General features: G+C 35.1%; 1 protein-coding gene across 2 annotated transcripts in view; it reads left to right on the top strand.

The window, feature by feature from the left end:
* Positions 1-16,263, top strand: part of LOC148313321 (guanine nucleotide-binding protein G(s) subunit alpha) — a 32,535-nt gene that overhangs the window by 9,634 nt on the left and 6,638 nt on the right. For both annotated transcript variants that reach the window (XM_088264014.1, XM_088264023.1), the window contains exons 3-7: positions 10,051-10,189; positions 11,794-11,955; positions 12,800-13,017; positions 14,043-14,171; positions 15,502-15,681. In XM_088264014.1, coding sequence (XP_088120140.1) covers positions 10,070-10,189; positions 11,794-11,955; positions 12,800-13,017; positions 14,043-14,171; positions 15,502-15,681 — 809 coding nt within the window. In that variant the 5' untranslated portion in view covers positions 10,051-10,069. The remainder of the gene's footprint in view (positions 1-10,050; positions 10,190-11,793; positions 11,956-12,799; positions 13,018-14,042; positions 14,172-15,501; positions 15,682-16,263) is intronic.

The following is a 16,263-nucleotide window of genomic DNA, read 5'->3' as shown; positions in this document are numbered from 1 at the left end:
ATGAAAGAAATATAAGAACTATATGAACTATAAGAAATATATGAAATTAGCGGTGTTCAGTACCTCCAACATGGTTAAGAACAACTGATCTAAGCATTTGCATTTCATCTTAAATATATGTTAAAAATTCATTTAGATGTTTTCATGGATATTCGAAAACTGAAAATGTTATTCCGATATTTTCATGGATATTCGAATACTGAAAATGTTATTTCGATATTTCCATGGATATTCGAATACTGAAAATGTTATTTTAATATTCTCATGGATGTTCGAAAACTGAAAATGTTATTTCGATATTTTCATGGATATTCGAAAACTGAAAATGTTATTCAGATATTTTCATGGATATTCGAAAACTGAAAATGTTATTCCGATATTTTCATGGATATTCGAAAACTGAAAATGTTATTCCGATATTTTCATGGATATTCGAAAACTGAAAATGTTATTCCGATATTTTCATGGATATTCGAAAACTGAAAATGTTATTCCGATATTTTCATGGATATTCGAAAACTGAAAATGTTATTCCGATATTTTCATGGATATTCGAAAACTGAAAATGTTATTTCGCTGTGTTCACTTATCAGCACTTCCTGCCTACTTTTATATGGGTTTCGAGATTTACCATACCAGATCAGGGATTTTGCGATGCGATTGGATATATCTGCATCAAGTACTAATGACACATTGCATAATAATCCATAAAATAACGATCAGCATTTAATTTTTTTGATTTTTAAATATAAGTTGATACTAGCGTGTCTTACGTGTTTGCCTCCTTAGTGTAGTGCTTAGTCTTTTCGGCTATCATGCTGGAAGTCCCGGGTGTGATTCCTAAGCTACGAAATACATATAAGAGTTTTTCACTTTAATATTTATTTAATATCACCCTGAAGGTGATAATCAAAGGTTACAACGGATCAGTTTGTCTTCATATAATTAACAAAATTAATGCCTATCTCAGCCTTGCATTCTTTCCTTATATCATCACCATCTATCATACAACCTTTTGCCGCACATTCGTCTGAGAGAACCAATTTGCCGGCATTCAGTCTTTTTGTCAGCCGACTTTCACCCATTTTTTAAACTATAGTAAGACATTTAAAAAAAAACATTGGGTTAAGCTTTTTTATTTTACATTTTTCATTGCTTCTGTTTGGTTTTTTTGAACTACTCTAAGGATAAAAATAAAATAACCTGATATTTTTAAAACACTCTCCTTACCATGCATTGTTTACTTTGTGTAATACCACTTTTTAAGACACTTATTTGTGACTACCGGTTTCGGAAAATCATTCCATCATCAGGTCATTAAAATAAAAATAAAATTATTAAAATTAAAATAAAATTATTACAATTTGACATTTGTATAAAAATATAAAAAAAAAAAACTTTATTGCCCTACCACAAAGTTATCAATGCTTTTAGTATACAAAATATGATATTTTTAGTTCTATATTTGTGAAAAAAAAATCCGAGCATAAGTACCTAAACAAAGTTTTGTTCTATATAAATAAAAGGTTAATCAATTTAGTGTATGTTGCCAAGATGATGCTTCTAGTCTTTTTAGTATCAATATAGAAAAAAAATCAGACCAATTGCATTGCAAATGGTAATGTTACCCATATGACATATTCAATGTCTGTTTATTGGACCCAGCCGTGGATAATTTATGGAATTATGCTAAACGTTATCAGCTTGCAAAAGTAAAACTCTACGCCCGAAAGTGTGTTTGAATACAATTATTTCATATTAATATCTATTTTTATCATCAAAGCTTATCCTTTGGCAGTTTATTTTTTAATTTCATTTGAATTTTATGGTGTTGTATAAAGATATCGTTCTGTTAATTTTTGTAGCATTTTATATATCTTTATTTTATTTTCATTATCCTTGGTGATTTTTATCAAGGCAAGGTGATACTTTTTTTTTCACCCGTTTTACAAATGAGATATCGCTCACTCCTTTCGACAATGTCAAATATCAATAAACTTGATTTTTCAGGAGATCGTTTTTAAAGTTTAAGAATATAATGAAATGTTTTAAAAATAAATATCAAGCCACTCATTAAACTTTTCACCGTGCAACAGATCTTTTTAGGTAAATCCTGAAGGTTTTTTTCTCCATTTGAATTTTTTTTATATATTTAAAAAAATAATTAAACATTACCTTTTCTTCAAAATGCAAAAATATACCTGTAGCGGGTAAATATTAAGTTAAAAATATGCCGCTTTTGCTGGGATGTAGTACATTTTCTGGGCATTTTGAAAAATTGACGATTTTTGATATATGACGTTGTTGAAAGGAGTGAGCAATATCTCTGAAGTAAGTTCTACTTAATAAAGCTTATTAACACCCTTACGAACGTATAGAGCCGAATCAATCAACCAAATTCGCAACTAATTCTCTTCAGTTCATTGCTCACACACAGTTTAACCTTTTGCCTCCTTATGTGTTTTTCTTATTTGTACATATGAATAACGGTCTGTACATGTGCCATGAAAATAAATTATTGTCCCAAAATGAGTGTGTAAAACTCGAGGGAATATTAAAGGTATATATATACTCTTTGATATTTTTCTAATAAAATAATATTTTAATTCATGTTTTACTTGGTAAATACCACTATTACTTAAAATCTATTGTAAAACGTGTTTCGATTATTCTGCATAATTTTCTAACGGTGTGTGAAAATGATGCGGAATGCATCGAAACACGTGCCAAATAGATTTAAAAATAAAGTGGCAACTACCAAGTAAAACTTAAATTGAAAATGGATAGATATTACCACAAAGTGACTGCCGAATCAATTAATAATAATATTATAATTTTCCTTTATCAATTTGCATGATTACATATGAATCGTTTTATTTTTAAGTTTTTACATATATCTTTTTATTTTACTGAAAAACGTAATTACAAAAATCCATTTTTGAAATTGTCCCCGACAGAGATTGGAACAGCCTCATTTTTACAACACAATTTGACTTGAATATATTTAACAACCTTACTTTTTAATCTTACCCACTCGGAGTAAGACGGAAATTTGTTTTCTGTTACACAAATGTGATATTGCGTGTTCAAATATCTGCCTCTTTATCAATAATCATCTTTACTAAATTTATTTGGAAATCTTACGCGCTGTTAAGTTTGCATATTTATTTTGCGCAAAAGTACCTATTAATGTTATTTGAATTGCCGTGTATTAGCAAACACGCTTACAAAGAATCTATAAATGTATTAAATCTTGATTGACACAAATGACAAGTTTTAAACATTATTGCTTTCATTAACTCTTTAATTTGGCTAAATTACGTAGGGTTGACGTTCGTCTTGACGCATAGGGACATGTGACCGTTATTGACAGTGGTATCCCGGCATTCTAGAAATTGTGATATTTGAATTAATTGAGATGTTGAGTTGGGATGAAAGTAAACTGAATGCAGTCGAAATGCGATCTCTCAGAAGAATGTGCGACAAAACGATGTATGATAGATGTGCGAATAGTGAAATAAGAAAGGAATGCAAAGCTGAGATAAGCATTATTGATAAAATTAAGAAAGGTGTTTTGAGATGGTTTGGACATGTAGAACGAATGAGTGAGGAAAGAACGGTAAAACAAATTTATGAGGCAAATGTAAGTGGAAAAAAGAGCAGAGGAAGACCGAGAAAAACATGGCACGATCAGCTATGCCAAATACTTGAAAGTGGTCAGGTTAGGAGTCGTAACAATCGGCGGGTATGTATGAGGAGATGCATGAAGGTGGAAGAGGCGAGAATGTTTGCAAAGACAGAGTGGTGTGGCGTTCTATTCTCTCTGCCTACCCCTGCGGGGAAGCGGCGTGATGGCGAGATGTTAAGATTTTCTTGTAATAAAGAGAGAGGGAGAGAGTTAATGTGCTATGATCTAAATCCTAACCATTAAAAAAAATTCCATTAACTTTTTTTTTGCGCAATAATTTTACCCACATTACATGTTCGGAGCCCCCATCATTCCATACTATCCCGTGTGATTTGAATTTAATGGTTTTTCTCGTTTGACAACATATAAATTTTTATGCAAATGCGACTAGCTACTGATAAAATTCTCACGTATCGTTCACTGAATATTAATGCCTAAAATATATATTTTTTAAAATTTTTGACACTAAATTACCGCATCAACATCTCAAATTTACTTGTTATTAGAATTAAAGATTTTGTGCCGCATTTAACAGTACGAACGCTGTCTAGAGATTGGATCGGTACTTAGTAAAGACCAAATGCCGCATGTATTGCTCCTATTCTTTTACGACTGTGAGACATGGCACCTTAAAATGGCCCAGAGCAGCCGTATACTCAGCTATGAGAATAGATGCCCGTGGAAAAATCACGGTGTGCGATTGTTTGACTTTGTGAAGCATGAGGAAATATGGCACCCTGAAATTTCACGATCACATAGAGGCGGTCAGTGGTAATGCATTGAAAATGCTAGGATTTGTTCTGCGTATTGCCAGGGTTTTCGAAAATACCCGCGTGCTGAGAACGCTTTATAACTCCTGGGTGCGAAGTAGACTCGAGAGAGACTCTATGATTTGGGGGTCACACGAGCTTAAGTACTCTCTATGGTAGAGAAGGTCCAAAAGAAGTGTCTGAGGTATCTCTACATGAGAGAGTACGGCTATTATCCTTGGCTCTACCCGACCGAGTTTGGACGAGTTTTCACAAATCTGGGTTTCCTCCTGTTAGTAGTTATTTTTTTTTCCATCTTTCTGCTTAATAAAAGCTTTCTCAAGCTAACATAGATGGCTCTTGTGAACTCATATATATACAGCGTCAGGAGATTAATGATATATATAGGAGTTCAAAAAATTTGAGTAGTGTGGTTGTCAATCATGGGTAGAATGGCAAATGTTGCATGTGTGTACAGTGATCAATTAACCAGCCTAATATATTTACATGTCAGGTCCGTTCTGGAGGTCCCAGGAGGGGTCAAATAAATATAAGTGATTTTTTCAGTCTAATATTTATTCAATATTACCCTGGACTGGTACCTGAAGTGGAGGGCTGATCACCTTTCCTTCGTGTGTTAATGATCAAGATAACACTGTGTTTATATAATGCAGTGCCCTATGCACCATTGGGGTGCAGATAAGGGTTTGAAATTGAATTGAAATTGAAATCCCTGTAAATATTCAGACTTCCATCTTCTTCTTTATCCATGTATGTCAAAAAAAAATTAACAATAAAGGATTTAATTTTTATTGTTGTTGCGACCGTTTCCTGTATTGAAATTGCGGAATCTAGTTTTGAATGCCGTTTGTAAGTTTACCAAGTGATTATAAGGCCATAACAATTGTAATATATTCTTACTTATAACTCACTGTAACGCATTTAGTCATAATGTTCCGAGAAGTACTACACATATCTATAAATAAACGTCTAATATTTTGTGCAAATATTTAATAATGTAATCAATCCACGTAGCTATTATTACTACAATTGTATCCAGATGATTCTTTTCGCATAATCTAAGTCGGTGTCGCGCTTTTAAAGCAAGAGAGATAAATGAGAATGTGTTTGCATTAAAAAATGCACTATTACACCAAGATGGAGATAGTTTTTTCATATTTGACACTTCAAGTAAAAATTGGACAGATTTTCAGTCGTATTTTAATAGGTGCACTTGATGTGTTAAATTTAGTTGATGATTGCTTCAGATTCTTAAGGTATTTTCGATTCACTACCTGAGTAAACCTATCTACTACCTAAGTAACTGCACTGCTAACTTAGAATCAATGAAATGTAAAAACTCATGCCTCTAGTGAAATTATAGTAACTTTAAACATAAAGAGTAAATCCACTCACGAGTAGGCATAGGCTATGAAACTTAAAAAGTTGAAGCCTGAGTAGGGTCATGATGAGCGGTGTTGCATAAGCCGTAGCTAGATTTCAGAGTCACTTGGACGTTAGGTAATTCAAAAATAAAAAATAAAAAAGGTATTTTTGATATAATACCGACTTCACAATGAATTTTTTAATGAAATACAGGATTGTTGGCTCAACTTACTGCGGTTACTTTATCGTTATTATTATATTTTTTAAATTGACGTTTATTCTTAGTATTGCCGCCTCCGTAGTGTAATGGTCAGCACGCTCGGCTACCCTTCTGGAGGTCCCGGGTTCGATTCCCAAGGGGGGCAAAATAAATATAAGTGATTTTTTCACTGTCATATTTATTCAATATTACCCTGGACTGGTACCTGAAGCGGAGGGCTGATCACCTTTCCTTCATGTGTAAACGATCAAGATAACACTGCATTTATATGACGCAGTGCCCTATGCACCATTGGGGTGCGGATAAGGGTTTTATTATTATTATTATTCTTAGTATTAAGTTATGCCGTTTTAAATGTTAAAATTACTGCATATTGTATAGCACCCTTGAAGTGATTTCTCTAGAAAATGGTGCTATAGAAATTGTATAGTAAATAAATACTCAAATCCAGTATTAGTTTTATGATTTTAGATTGCATGAATTTATGGGAATCACATTTTTATTCACAACTAGTTTTACCCGTTTAGACATTGCTGTGACTCAGTCTGGTTAAATAAAAAAGAAAGAAAATAGAAAGCACACATTTCTTGCACACATTTCAAGCACACATGCTTGTGAAATGAAAATATTAAAATTCTATGAAATAACAATGCAATATAAACATTGAAAATGCTGACCGCCATGAGCAATGTTTATTATTGCGTTTGTTGCTATGTTAAACAGATGGCGCTGCCATTGCGGTAATTTAAAAAAAAAAATTTTTTTTTACCTGTCACAGGTAACAAGGACATTAAAAGGAGATCCAAGGACATTATTTGCAACAAGTGTTTGGATACCTTACTTTCAAAAGATTTTTAATCAATGAATAAAATTCTTATCGAGTGTGAAATCAAGTTTTATAGAGTGTAACCGTAATTTAATAAAGGTCTAAAATTATAATTCAGGTGTGCTAAAATTTAAAACAGATTTGGCTATCAAGAATTTTTTCAATCGTAATGTGCAAAATTTTGCTCTTTGGCCAATAAGTTTGTCGACCACTTATCTACAATATTGTGAATATAAAAAAAATATACTCGGTTACTGTTTAGTTTGCCGGAACTCACTCTTCAGATACAAAAGTTATAAATTGTACTGAATATTTTATAAATTGACGGATCAATGACAGAACGAAAGTGTATAACGAAACCGAGATAAGTTTTTCTTGTTACATTAAAAATGAATCCGTTCATCACTTTTAAAAATAGACTGAATTATGTGTTCAAATATTGGTGTGTTATTGTTTGGCGTTTCGTTTTGATGAAACTCGTTTGAATTATTAATTCAAGCCCATTTCTATATCGACCGGAATACTTGTAGTTGGGAATTGCTTGCTGTCGTGGAATTCTCACATGGTCAGGGTCAAGCTTGTACTGGATGCATTTTTGATTCATCGACATTATGAGGGAAACCAAACGAATCATAAAACTGTAACTAACTAACTAACTAACCATCACGCCGCTTCTCCGCAGGGGTAGGCAGAGAGAATCGAACGCCACACCACTCTGTCCTTGCAAACATTCTTTGCCTCTTCTACATTCATGCATCTCCTCATACATACCCGACGATTATTACGACTCCTGACCCGGCCGCTTTCAAGTATTTGACATACCTGATTGTGCCAAGTTTTCCTCGGTCGTCCTCTGCTTCTTTTTCCAACTACATTCGCCTCATAAATTTGTTTAACCGTTCTTTCTTCACTCATACGCTCCACATGTCCAAACCATCTCAACACACCTTTCTTAATTTTATCGATAATGCTTATCTCAGCCTTACATTCTTTCCTTATTTCATCATTCGAACATCTATCAAACATCGTTTTGCCACACATTCGTCTGAGGGATCGCATTTCGACTGCATTCAGTCTGCTTTCATCCTTCTTTTGCCAACTCCATGCTTCGCTTCCAAACATAATGTAATGATATAAAACTGTAATGATATTTCTATTTTGTCGACATCCGTTCAATTTATGTAAACATGTTTATCAATATTCGCAGATCTATGTGGAATCTGGGCATTTACAGAGCTTACGAATAGTCATTGGCAGAAGTTACGACTAGTTAACACATACAACATTTTCAATGTGTCCAAATACTTGTTCACAAATCTGGATTATCTCCAATTATAGGAGTTATTTTTCATATATATATTTTTTTTGACATCTCATCAAAGATGAAGAAGGACCTCACATACTAATAAAAGAGTTTCCGCTTAATAAATAGCTTAGTTTCATCTAACCAATAGATGTCTCTAGTGAAGTTCTAGTGATTCAAGAACAATGTTTCAAAATTGGTTCATATATATAGAACTTCCAAGAATTTGAGTAGTGTGGTTGTCAATGATGGGTAGAATTGGTGAATGTTACGCGTGTGTAAAGTGATCACTTAAACCAGCCGATGACGGTCGTCAGCCCCGTAAATGCCCAGACTTCCATATTCTTCTTCATCTTTGATGAGATGTCAAAAAATAATAGTTAACACATTGTTTGCGGGAAACGCTCAAAATCGTCTTTTACATACCGTTGGTAGAGAGCGGGAGACGCTTATAAGCGTTCTACTTGCTTACTTCTGGTAGAGCGCGAGAGACGCCGAAACACATTGTACAGATGGGAAATGGATTTATGGTTACTTGTGATCAATATACTGAGGATCGGGCGGTAGACTGTCTGAGTATAATTAGGGTCGAGATTGATAAAAAAACTGCCCGACAACAATGTGTTAACACACTTTTGACGGGAAAGGTTTTTCTACCCGTTCAGTCGATTGATGCTTAAGTACGGGAAGGGTATTTTTACCTTCTGCGCCGGCCTTATTTTAATGACAGAAGATGGAATTATCCAATGTTTTTATACAAATATTATATACCAATTTCTTTAAGGTCTTAGCTTTTGTACACAATTGTCAAGTCCCGTCGCCAGCAGGGGCGTGCATTCCATATACGCTGAAAAGCAGTACCTATCCTAACTTAACCATGTGACATATAAACACGCAACCAGTACCTATCCTACCTTACTAAGTAGTACCTAGCTTACCTTACTACCTACCTCCACTACGTACCCTAGTAAGTAGTACATTGCTTACCTTACTAACTACCTCTACTGCCTACCTTGATTAATTCTCTGTGCATGCCACTGGTTGCTAGCGTTTCGCAGGCGTAAAAAAACACCCGTCCGAAATATGTTGTCAATACTTTTAACACATTGTTGTCGGGACACGACATTTGCCGTTTTTCGCGGACTGTCGGTCAACTGCGGGACACAGCAAATGCCGTTTTTGTCGACTGTCGGTTTTCGGCGGGAAACGGCAATATACGGGTTTGTTATCAGCGTGAAATAAAACGCCTTGAAGGGTAATTTGCTACCCGGGTGCTAGGCGATAGTCTGTCCACGTTATTTGAGATGTCTTATTTGAGTATTTGTCCGGATTGGCTAGTGTGCCGCTTGTAAAGACATCGCCAGAAATCTAGAGTTTTTATGCGATCTCAATCTCCAGTTTGGTTTGAGTCATTTCACGTATTGGACTATTTCATACCGCTCCCTCTGTTTTGTTTACTGTTTGGTATTTTATTATTTGAATATATTAGCATCGTATAGGGAATGATACCTCGGAGGGGAAGACTATTTTTTAGAGTTTACAATGCTTCAAAATTGTGAAATACGGAATACTTAATTAAAAATTATGATTATAATTTATTTTTGATGGTCAAATGTCATATATGATTTCTTGAAAATTTCAATCGAAAATGTTATTTGGTTTGGAAATGTCAATTTTAAGAAAGCGATATATTTTTGCGCTAATCACGAAAAACATCCGCTATAGGCTAGAGTCTATTGTCCGAAGCACCCGACTACAATGTGTTAATATACAAAATAATCCATATTTTTCTTCACCTATGTTGAAATGTCGAAAGCTATTATCTGCCACCGTTTTGCCTTGTACGGGTGGTGTAATGGCGGGTGCTTTGTGTTGCAGGTGGGCAGCGTGGTCCACAATGGGATGCTTCGGGTCCCCGGGGGGGAAGGGGGGAGGGGACACCTCGGAGGGGGACGACCTCAAGTCGCAGAAGAGGCGAAGCGATGCCATCACCAGGCAGCTGCAGAAGGACAAACAGGTAACGGAGACAGCCGCGACGGCCTCTGTGCCCATGCCTGATATTGCCATTTTGTCACAATTATATTATTTATGGAATAATTATTGAATTGATCATTAGCGAAAACACTCGCTACTTGAGTGTTACTTTTTTGACCCTCTCCTGAATTAAGACCACATGTCGCTCACTCCTTTCTACAACGTCATATATCAAAAATCGTCAATTTTCAGTTGTGCATGTTTTCGGAATGCTCAGAAAATGTACTACATCCCAGCAAAAACGGCATATTTTTAACTTAATATTTACCCGTTACAGGGCAGAAAGTGTTGTTTTTGCATTCTGAAGAAAAGGTATTGTTTAATTATTTTTTTAAATGTACTAAGTATTTTTCAAGTGGAGAAAAAACATTCAGGTTTTTCCTAAAAATATCTATTGTACAGTAAAAAGTTCAATAAGTAGCTTGATATTTATTTTTAATACATTTTATTACATTTTTAAACTTAAAAACGATCTCCTGAAAAATCAAGTTTTTTGATATATGACGCTGTTGAAAGGAGTGAGCGATGTGAGGTCTAAAAATAGCTATGTTAAGGCTCAGTAATTTTCTTTAAACCCAGGGAACATTTAACGTAATTGAATTTCTTTCTTGAAACACCATTGTAAAAATAAGTTTTTTTTTTCAAGATAAAAGATAAGAGTAGAAAAATTTTAAAAATATTTTTTCAATATATATTCAACAAAAAAATATTTTAATTAAATTAAATTCCGACTGAATGATAGTCTAGCTACTTGGACAGAGTGTTATGGCGAGGAATGGAAAGTTTTCTTTCTTAGGTAGAACGAAGTGACATACTATGTGATCTGAGATGTATATAAAATTTTCAGCAAGATGTTTTGGTGCATTGGGGTTGTGAAGAATATATATCATAAAGCAGCGTGAGAGATTGAAGACTTATGCGCTGGTTGAAGTGAAGCCATTTTAGTTCCGTGCAAGATGGTGAAACATGATCTCATTTTGTTGAACGAACTACGGGCTGCTTCGATCCTGGTCAAAATAACACTGCTTCGATATGACGCAGCGTCCTATTCATCATTGGGCACAGAGAGACAGACTAGAAATATAAATGCATATACATTGAAACCTCTATCTATCGTTTTTCAAGGGACCTATCGAAATAAACTATGAATGCGGGAAAACGATAAATGCGGGAAAACAATTTGTATGACATACCAGTAACTCGAGTTTACTTTTTTGTAAATTAGCACAAAAATAGTTGATTTAAAAAAAATAAAAAAAAAAAAACGGAAAGGGGTATCATGCAGATTGACAATAAAACCAATTGATAAGTATTAAAAATGGTTTATTTAAGAAAAACAAAGACAATTGATTACTATTTTAAATTTTTATAGTCAAAAATATCAAATTTGGAGCGTAATTCAAACAATGAATGCGATAAAATGATGATAGAGAAACGATCAATGCGATCTATTTTTGTATGAAATGAATCCGGGGTAGAAGAAATAAACAGACACATCCGGGAAAACGATTATTCGAGGAACGATAGATAGAGGTTTCGCTGTAGTTATAAGGCCCGCAAATTAATATTGACTTTTTCTTATTCTAGTTGTATCGTGCCACTCACCGTCTGCTGCTCCTGGGAGCCGGAGAGTCTGGCAAGTCCACTATCGTGAAGCAGATGAGGATCCTCCACGTCAACGGCTTCTCGGAAAAGGAGAGGCGAGAAAAGATTGAAGACATCAAGAAGAATATCAGGGATGCAATTCTTGTGAGTACCAATAACTACTGGTACGGGCATCCCGGCAAAGAAATAGTTTAAAATGATTATAAAGTATCATTTTGTCCGCCTCCGTAGTGTAATGGTCAGCACGCTCGGCTACCGTTCTGGAGGTCCCGGGTTCGATTCCCAAGGGGGGTAAAATAAATATAAGTGATTTTTTCACTCTAATATTTATTCAATATTACCCTGGACTGGTACCTGAAGCGGAGGGCTGATCACCTTTCCTTCATGTGTGAACGATCAAGATAACACTGCGTTTATATGATGCAGTGCCCTATGCACCATTGGGGTGCGGATAAGGGTTTATTATTATAAAGTATCATCAGTGTCAGCCTCCGTAGTGTAATGGTCAGCACGCTCGGCTATCGTTCTGGAGGTCCCGGGTTCGATTCCCAGAGGGGGGGTCTAATAAATATAAGTGATTTTTACACTTTAATATTTATTCAATATTACCCTGGACTGGTACCTGAAGTGGAGGGCTGATCACCTTTCCTTCATGGGTAAGCGATCAAGATAACACTGCGTTTATATAATGTAGTGCCCTATGCACCATTGGGCTGTGGATAAGGGTTCGTATAAAGTATCATTTAAAAAAAAAAAAACATGTAAAAACAAAAAAAAATAATGTAAAAAAACAGACAAAATGTATCAAATTTGCAGCTTAATTCGAACGATAAATGCGGTAAATGGTGATAGAGAAACGATTGATGCGGTTTAGTTTAGTATGAAATTAATTCGGGATAGAAGAAATAAACGACACATCCGGGAAAACGATTATTCGAGGAACGATAGATAGAGGTTTCACTGTATAATTTGATGTGTTGTCTGTCAGACGATAACGGGCGCGATGAGCACGCTGGCGCCGCCCATCCCCCTGGAGAAGGCGGAGAACCGCGTGCGCGTGGACTACATCCAGGACGTGGCGTCGGGGCCCGACTTCGACTACCCGCCCGAGTTCTACGACCACACGGAAGCTCTGTGGAAGGACCGGGGGGTGCGCGCCACCTTCGACCGCTCCAACGAGTACCAGCTGATCGATTGCGCCAAGTAGTGAGTACAGTCTCCAACCTTTGACCCTTTTAGGGCTGAGATTTTTTTATTATTATTTTTTTAATAGTTAAATGTTAAACCAAACACTGATTTTTTAAAGTCTACTAAGTTGTATTTCATTGTTTAAAAAAAATAAAAATAAATTTTACGATAATGTTTTTGCCTAGTTATGTTGTAGTATTTTGTTTGACAATTGTTTCGCCTAGTTATGGCATTTTAAAACATTCGTTTGAAATTGCCATAACTAGGCGAAACAATTGTCACAAAATTGATTTTGTGTTTTTTTAACAATAAAATACAACTTAGTAGACTTAAAAAAATCAGTGTTTGATTTAACATTTAATACGTATATTAAAATGGAGTTCTACAAATTAAATGCCAAATCTGTAAATATACTGAGATTTTTTTCTTATTCTTCTCTGTCTTGTCTTCGTGCTACAAATTTATTCAATGACAATGTTGTGACACATTTTTGCTAAATTTTGAATCGTCGGCAAAAACAAATGTCTTATAACAGTTTTCTAGTTAAAAGAGATTAATTATTTGTCATTAATTCACATTTTTATTAACATATTTTTTCAAATATAAGTTATATTCCAAGTTTTTACACTCCTTAACAATCTATAAGCAATTTTATTTGAAAAAACCTTAAAAAAAAAATTAAATGGAGTTCTTTCGTTTGGAAACGCATTATCGTATTTTACATCCATTTGTATGGAAAAAAATGTTTCGTTTAACGAGTAAGATTAAGAACGAATTAAACTCGTTATAAGAGGTTTCACTGTAAACGTATTTCTATTTTCCACTAAAAATTAGTAATTTTTTTTTATTTGTGAATATTATTGACGAATCAGAACTTTAAAAACACGCACACTATGACACAACTATGGCAACCAGCGCCGTGAGTAGACGCTCTGCAAAACAGACATCGCGGGTTCGATACTTTGAGATATTTTTAATCTTTTGCAACAATAATTTTCTTTGTATTGTCAGCAAACTAATCATTACATCTGTTCCGCTTGCAGCTTCCTAGACCAAGTTCACGTTATAAAGCAGCCAAATTACACCCCGACAGAGCAGGACATCCTGCGCTGCAGAGTGTTGACCTCGGGCATATTTGAGACACAATTTGTAGTTGACAAGGTCAACTTTCAGTAAGTCCATTATGCATTATTATTAATACCCTTCTTCCCTTGTAACCCTTATCCGCACCCAATGGTGCATAGGGCACTGCATCGTATAGAAGCAGTGTTATCTGGATCGTTGAATACGCAAAGAAAAGGTGATCAGCCTTCTGCTTCAGGTACAAGTTCAGGGTCATATTAAATAAATATTAGGCGGAAAAATCTCTAATATTTATTTTGACCCTCTTGGGAATCGAACTCGGGACCTCCAGCATAGAAATCAAACTTTGGAGTCTACTTAATTGCATTTTATTATTAAAAACACGTAAAAATAAAATTTGTGACAATTGTTTTGCCTTGTTATGGAATTTTAAAACTACTTCAGTAGAAAATTGCATAACAAGGCGAAACAATTGTTACAAATATAATTTTTATGTGTTTTTAATACTAAAATACAATTTAGTAGACTTAAAAAATCAGTATTTGATTTTTATAATTAATATATAAATTCAAATGGAGTTCTACAAATAAAACGCCATATGTATAAATAATGCGGTGCGTGCGTCGTTCGGCCATGACAAACTATAGACGGCCGTGCAATTGTGAACAGCATGACGTCACCACGCCTTTAAAAGTAGTGACAACGCAAGATTCTCTTTCGTCCCAAGCCACTGGAGTGACCTGACCTACCTTCAGTTGCCCATTTACCGCGTATAAAATTTATAACTTTAACTAATTTGTGTGAATAGAAAACTAGAGTAAAATCTGTAATCTTAAGTTATTTGTAAACTTAATCTTTTGTGAAAATTAACGTGAATCATTCAAGTAAGCTTAAGTATTTATTCTTTTATCCATTTAATATAAAATGCAACTTCTGAGGAGATAGTGGAGACGTGGATGCCCATAATCAGTGCAAAACGCACACTTCCCCATATCAGATAAACACCCTTCCACATGTGGTAACCCCGACGTTTCCACAATAAGATTATCTAATTTCTACTAATGCATTTATGTAAAGTTATACAGTAAAGTTATACTGGAAGTCCTGAAGAGAAGAAGGTGGACATGGTTGGGACATGTCCTTAGAATGCCACCTGAGGGCATCAACCCCTCATGTCTCTTCTTCCAACCCCGAGGATTCCAGCGCCCCGGAAGGCCGCTGACGACCATTCACCGACTATACTCAGCGGAACTTCGAGACGCCGGACTGACCTGGGAGGAAGCCAAGGAGATGGCGCGTGACAGAGTGACTTGGAGACGACTCGTGTTGGCCATATGCTCCACCTAGGGAGCGAACATGGAATGAAGAAGAAGAATACAGTAAAATCGATCAGTTGAATAATTGTTTGGGTATTTTCAGCATGTTTGACGTGGGAGGGCAGAGAGATGAGAGGCGTAAATGGATTCAGTGCTTCAACGACGTGACGGCCATCATCTTCGTGACTGCGTGCTCCTCGTACAACATGGTACTCCGGGAGGATCCCACGCAGAACCGCCTCAGGGAGTCGCTGGAGCTATTCAAGAGTATCTGGAATAACAGGCGAGTTCTTTCATCCGCTATCTTGTATCACCGTAACCTCACTTCCTTCTCTTTGTCCCTACACTGTCTGGAACACCTCCTGAACTACTTTAATCGCAGGTTAGGCATCTACATTACAGGTGTTTTGCCCCTGAATAAAATCCAAGAAAAAAGACTCAGAAAGGAGGTAATTAGTATAAAATAAACACAATTAAAAACCTTATTTTATTTTTTTATTTATTCGGGAATTGTACAGCTTTACATTTAGTAAAAGTATATAATAAAAAATAGTTACATTAATAAAAGTAAAGCCAATTACACAATTCCACATTTATGTTATAATAACGATCAAAACCAACAAGAGATAAAAAATATAAAAAAATAGTGGGAGTGTGTGTGTGTGTGGAAGGGAGTAAAAGGGTAAGGGTATGCTATAAAAAATAGATTTTGCAGGAATATTGATTCAACATGGCAGATACCAAAATTAGAAATATCTTCTTTAAAAAAATCATTACATTTTCATGTATTAACTGATCCGAGACGATGGTTTGAAAGTAATTTGTATTTTTTATTGATTTTTGTTAGAAAAATAACAAATATATC

The sequence above is a fragment of the Brachycentrus maculatus genome, unplaced genomic scaffold, assembly GCF_059751285.1.
Source record: "Brachycentrus maculatus isolate JH-2025_06_01 unplaced genomic scaffold, ASM5975128v1 h1tg000015l, whole genome shotgun sequence".
NCBI lineage: Eukaryota > Metazoa > Arthropoda > Insecta > Trichoptera > Brachycentridae > Brachycentrus > Brachycentrus maculatus.
This window is presented reverse-complemented; position numbering and strand designations above follow the sequence as displayed.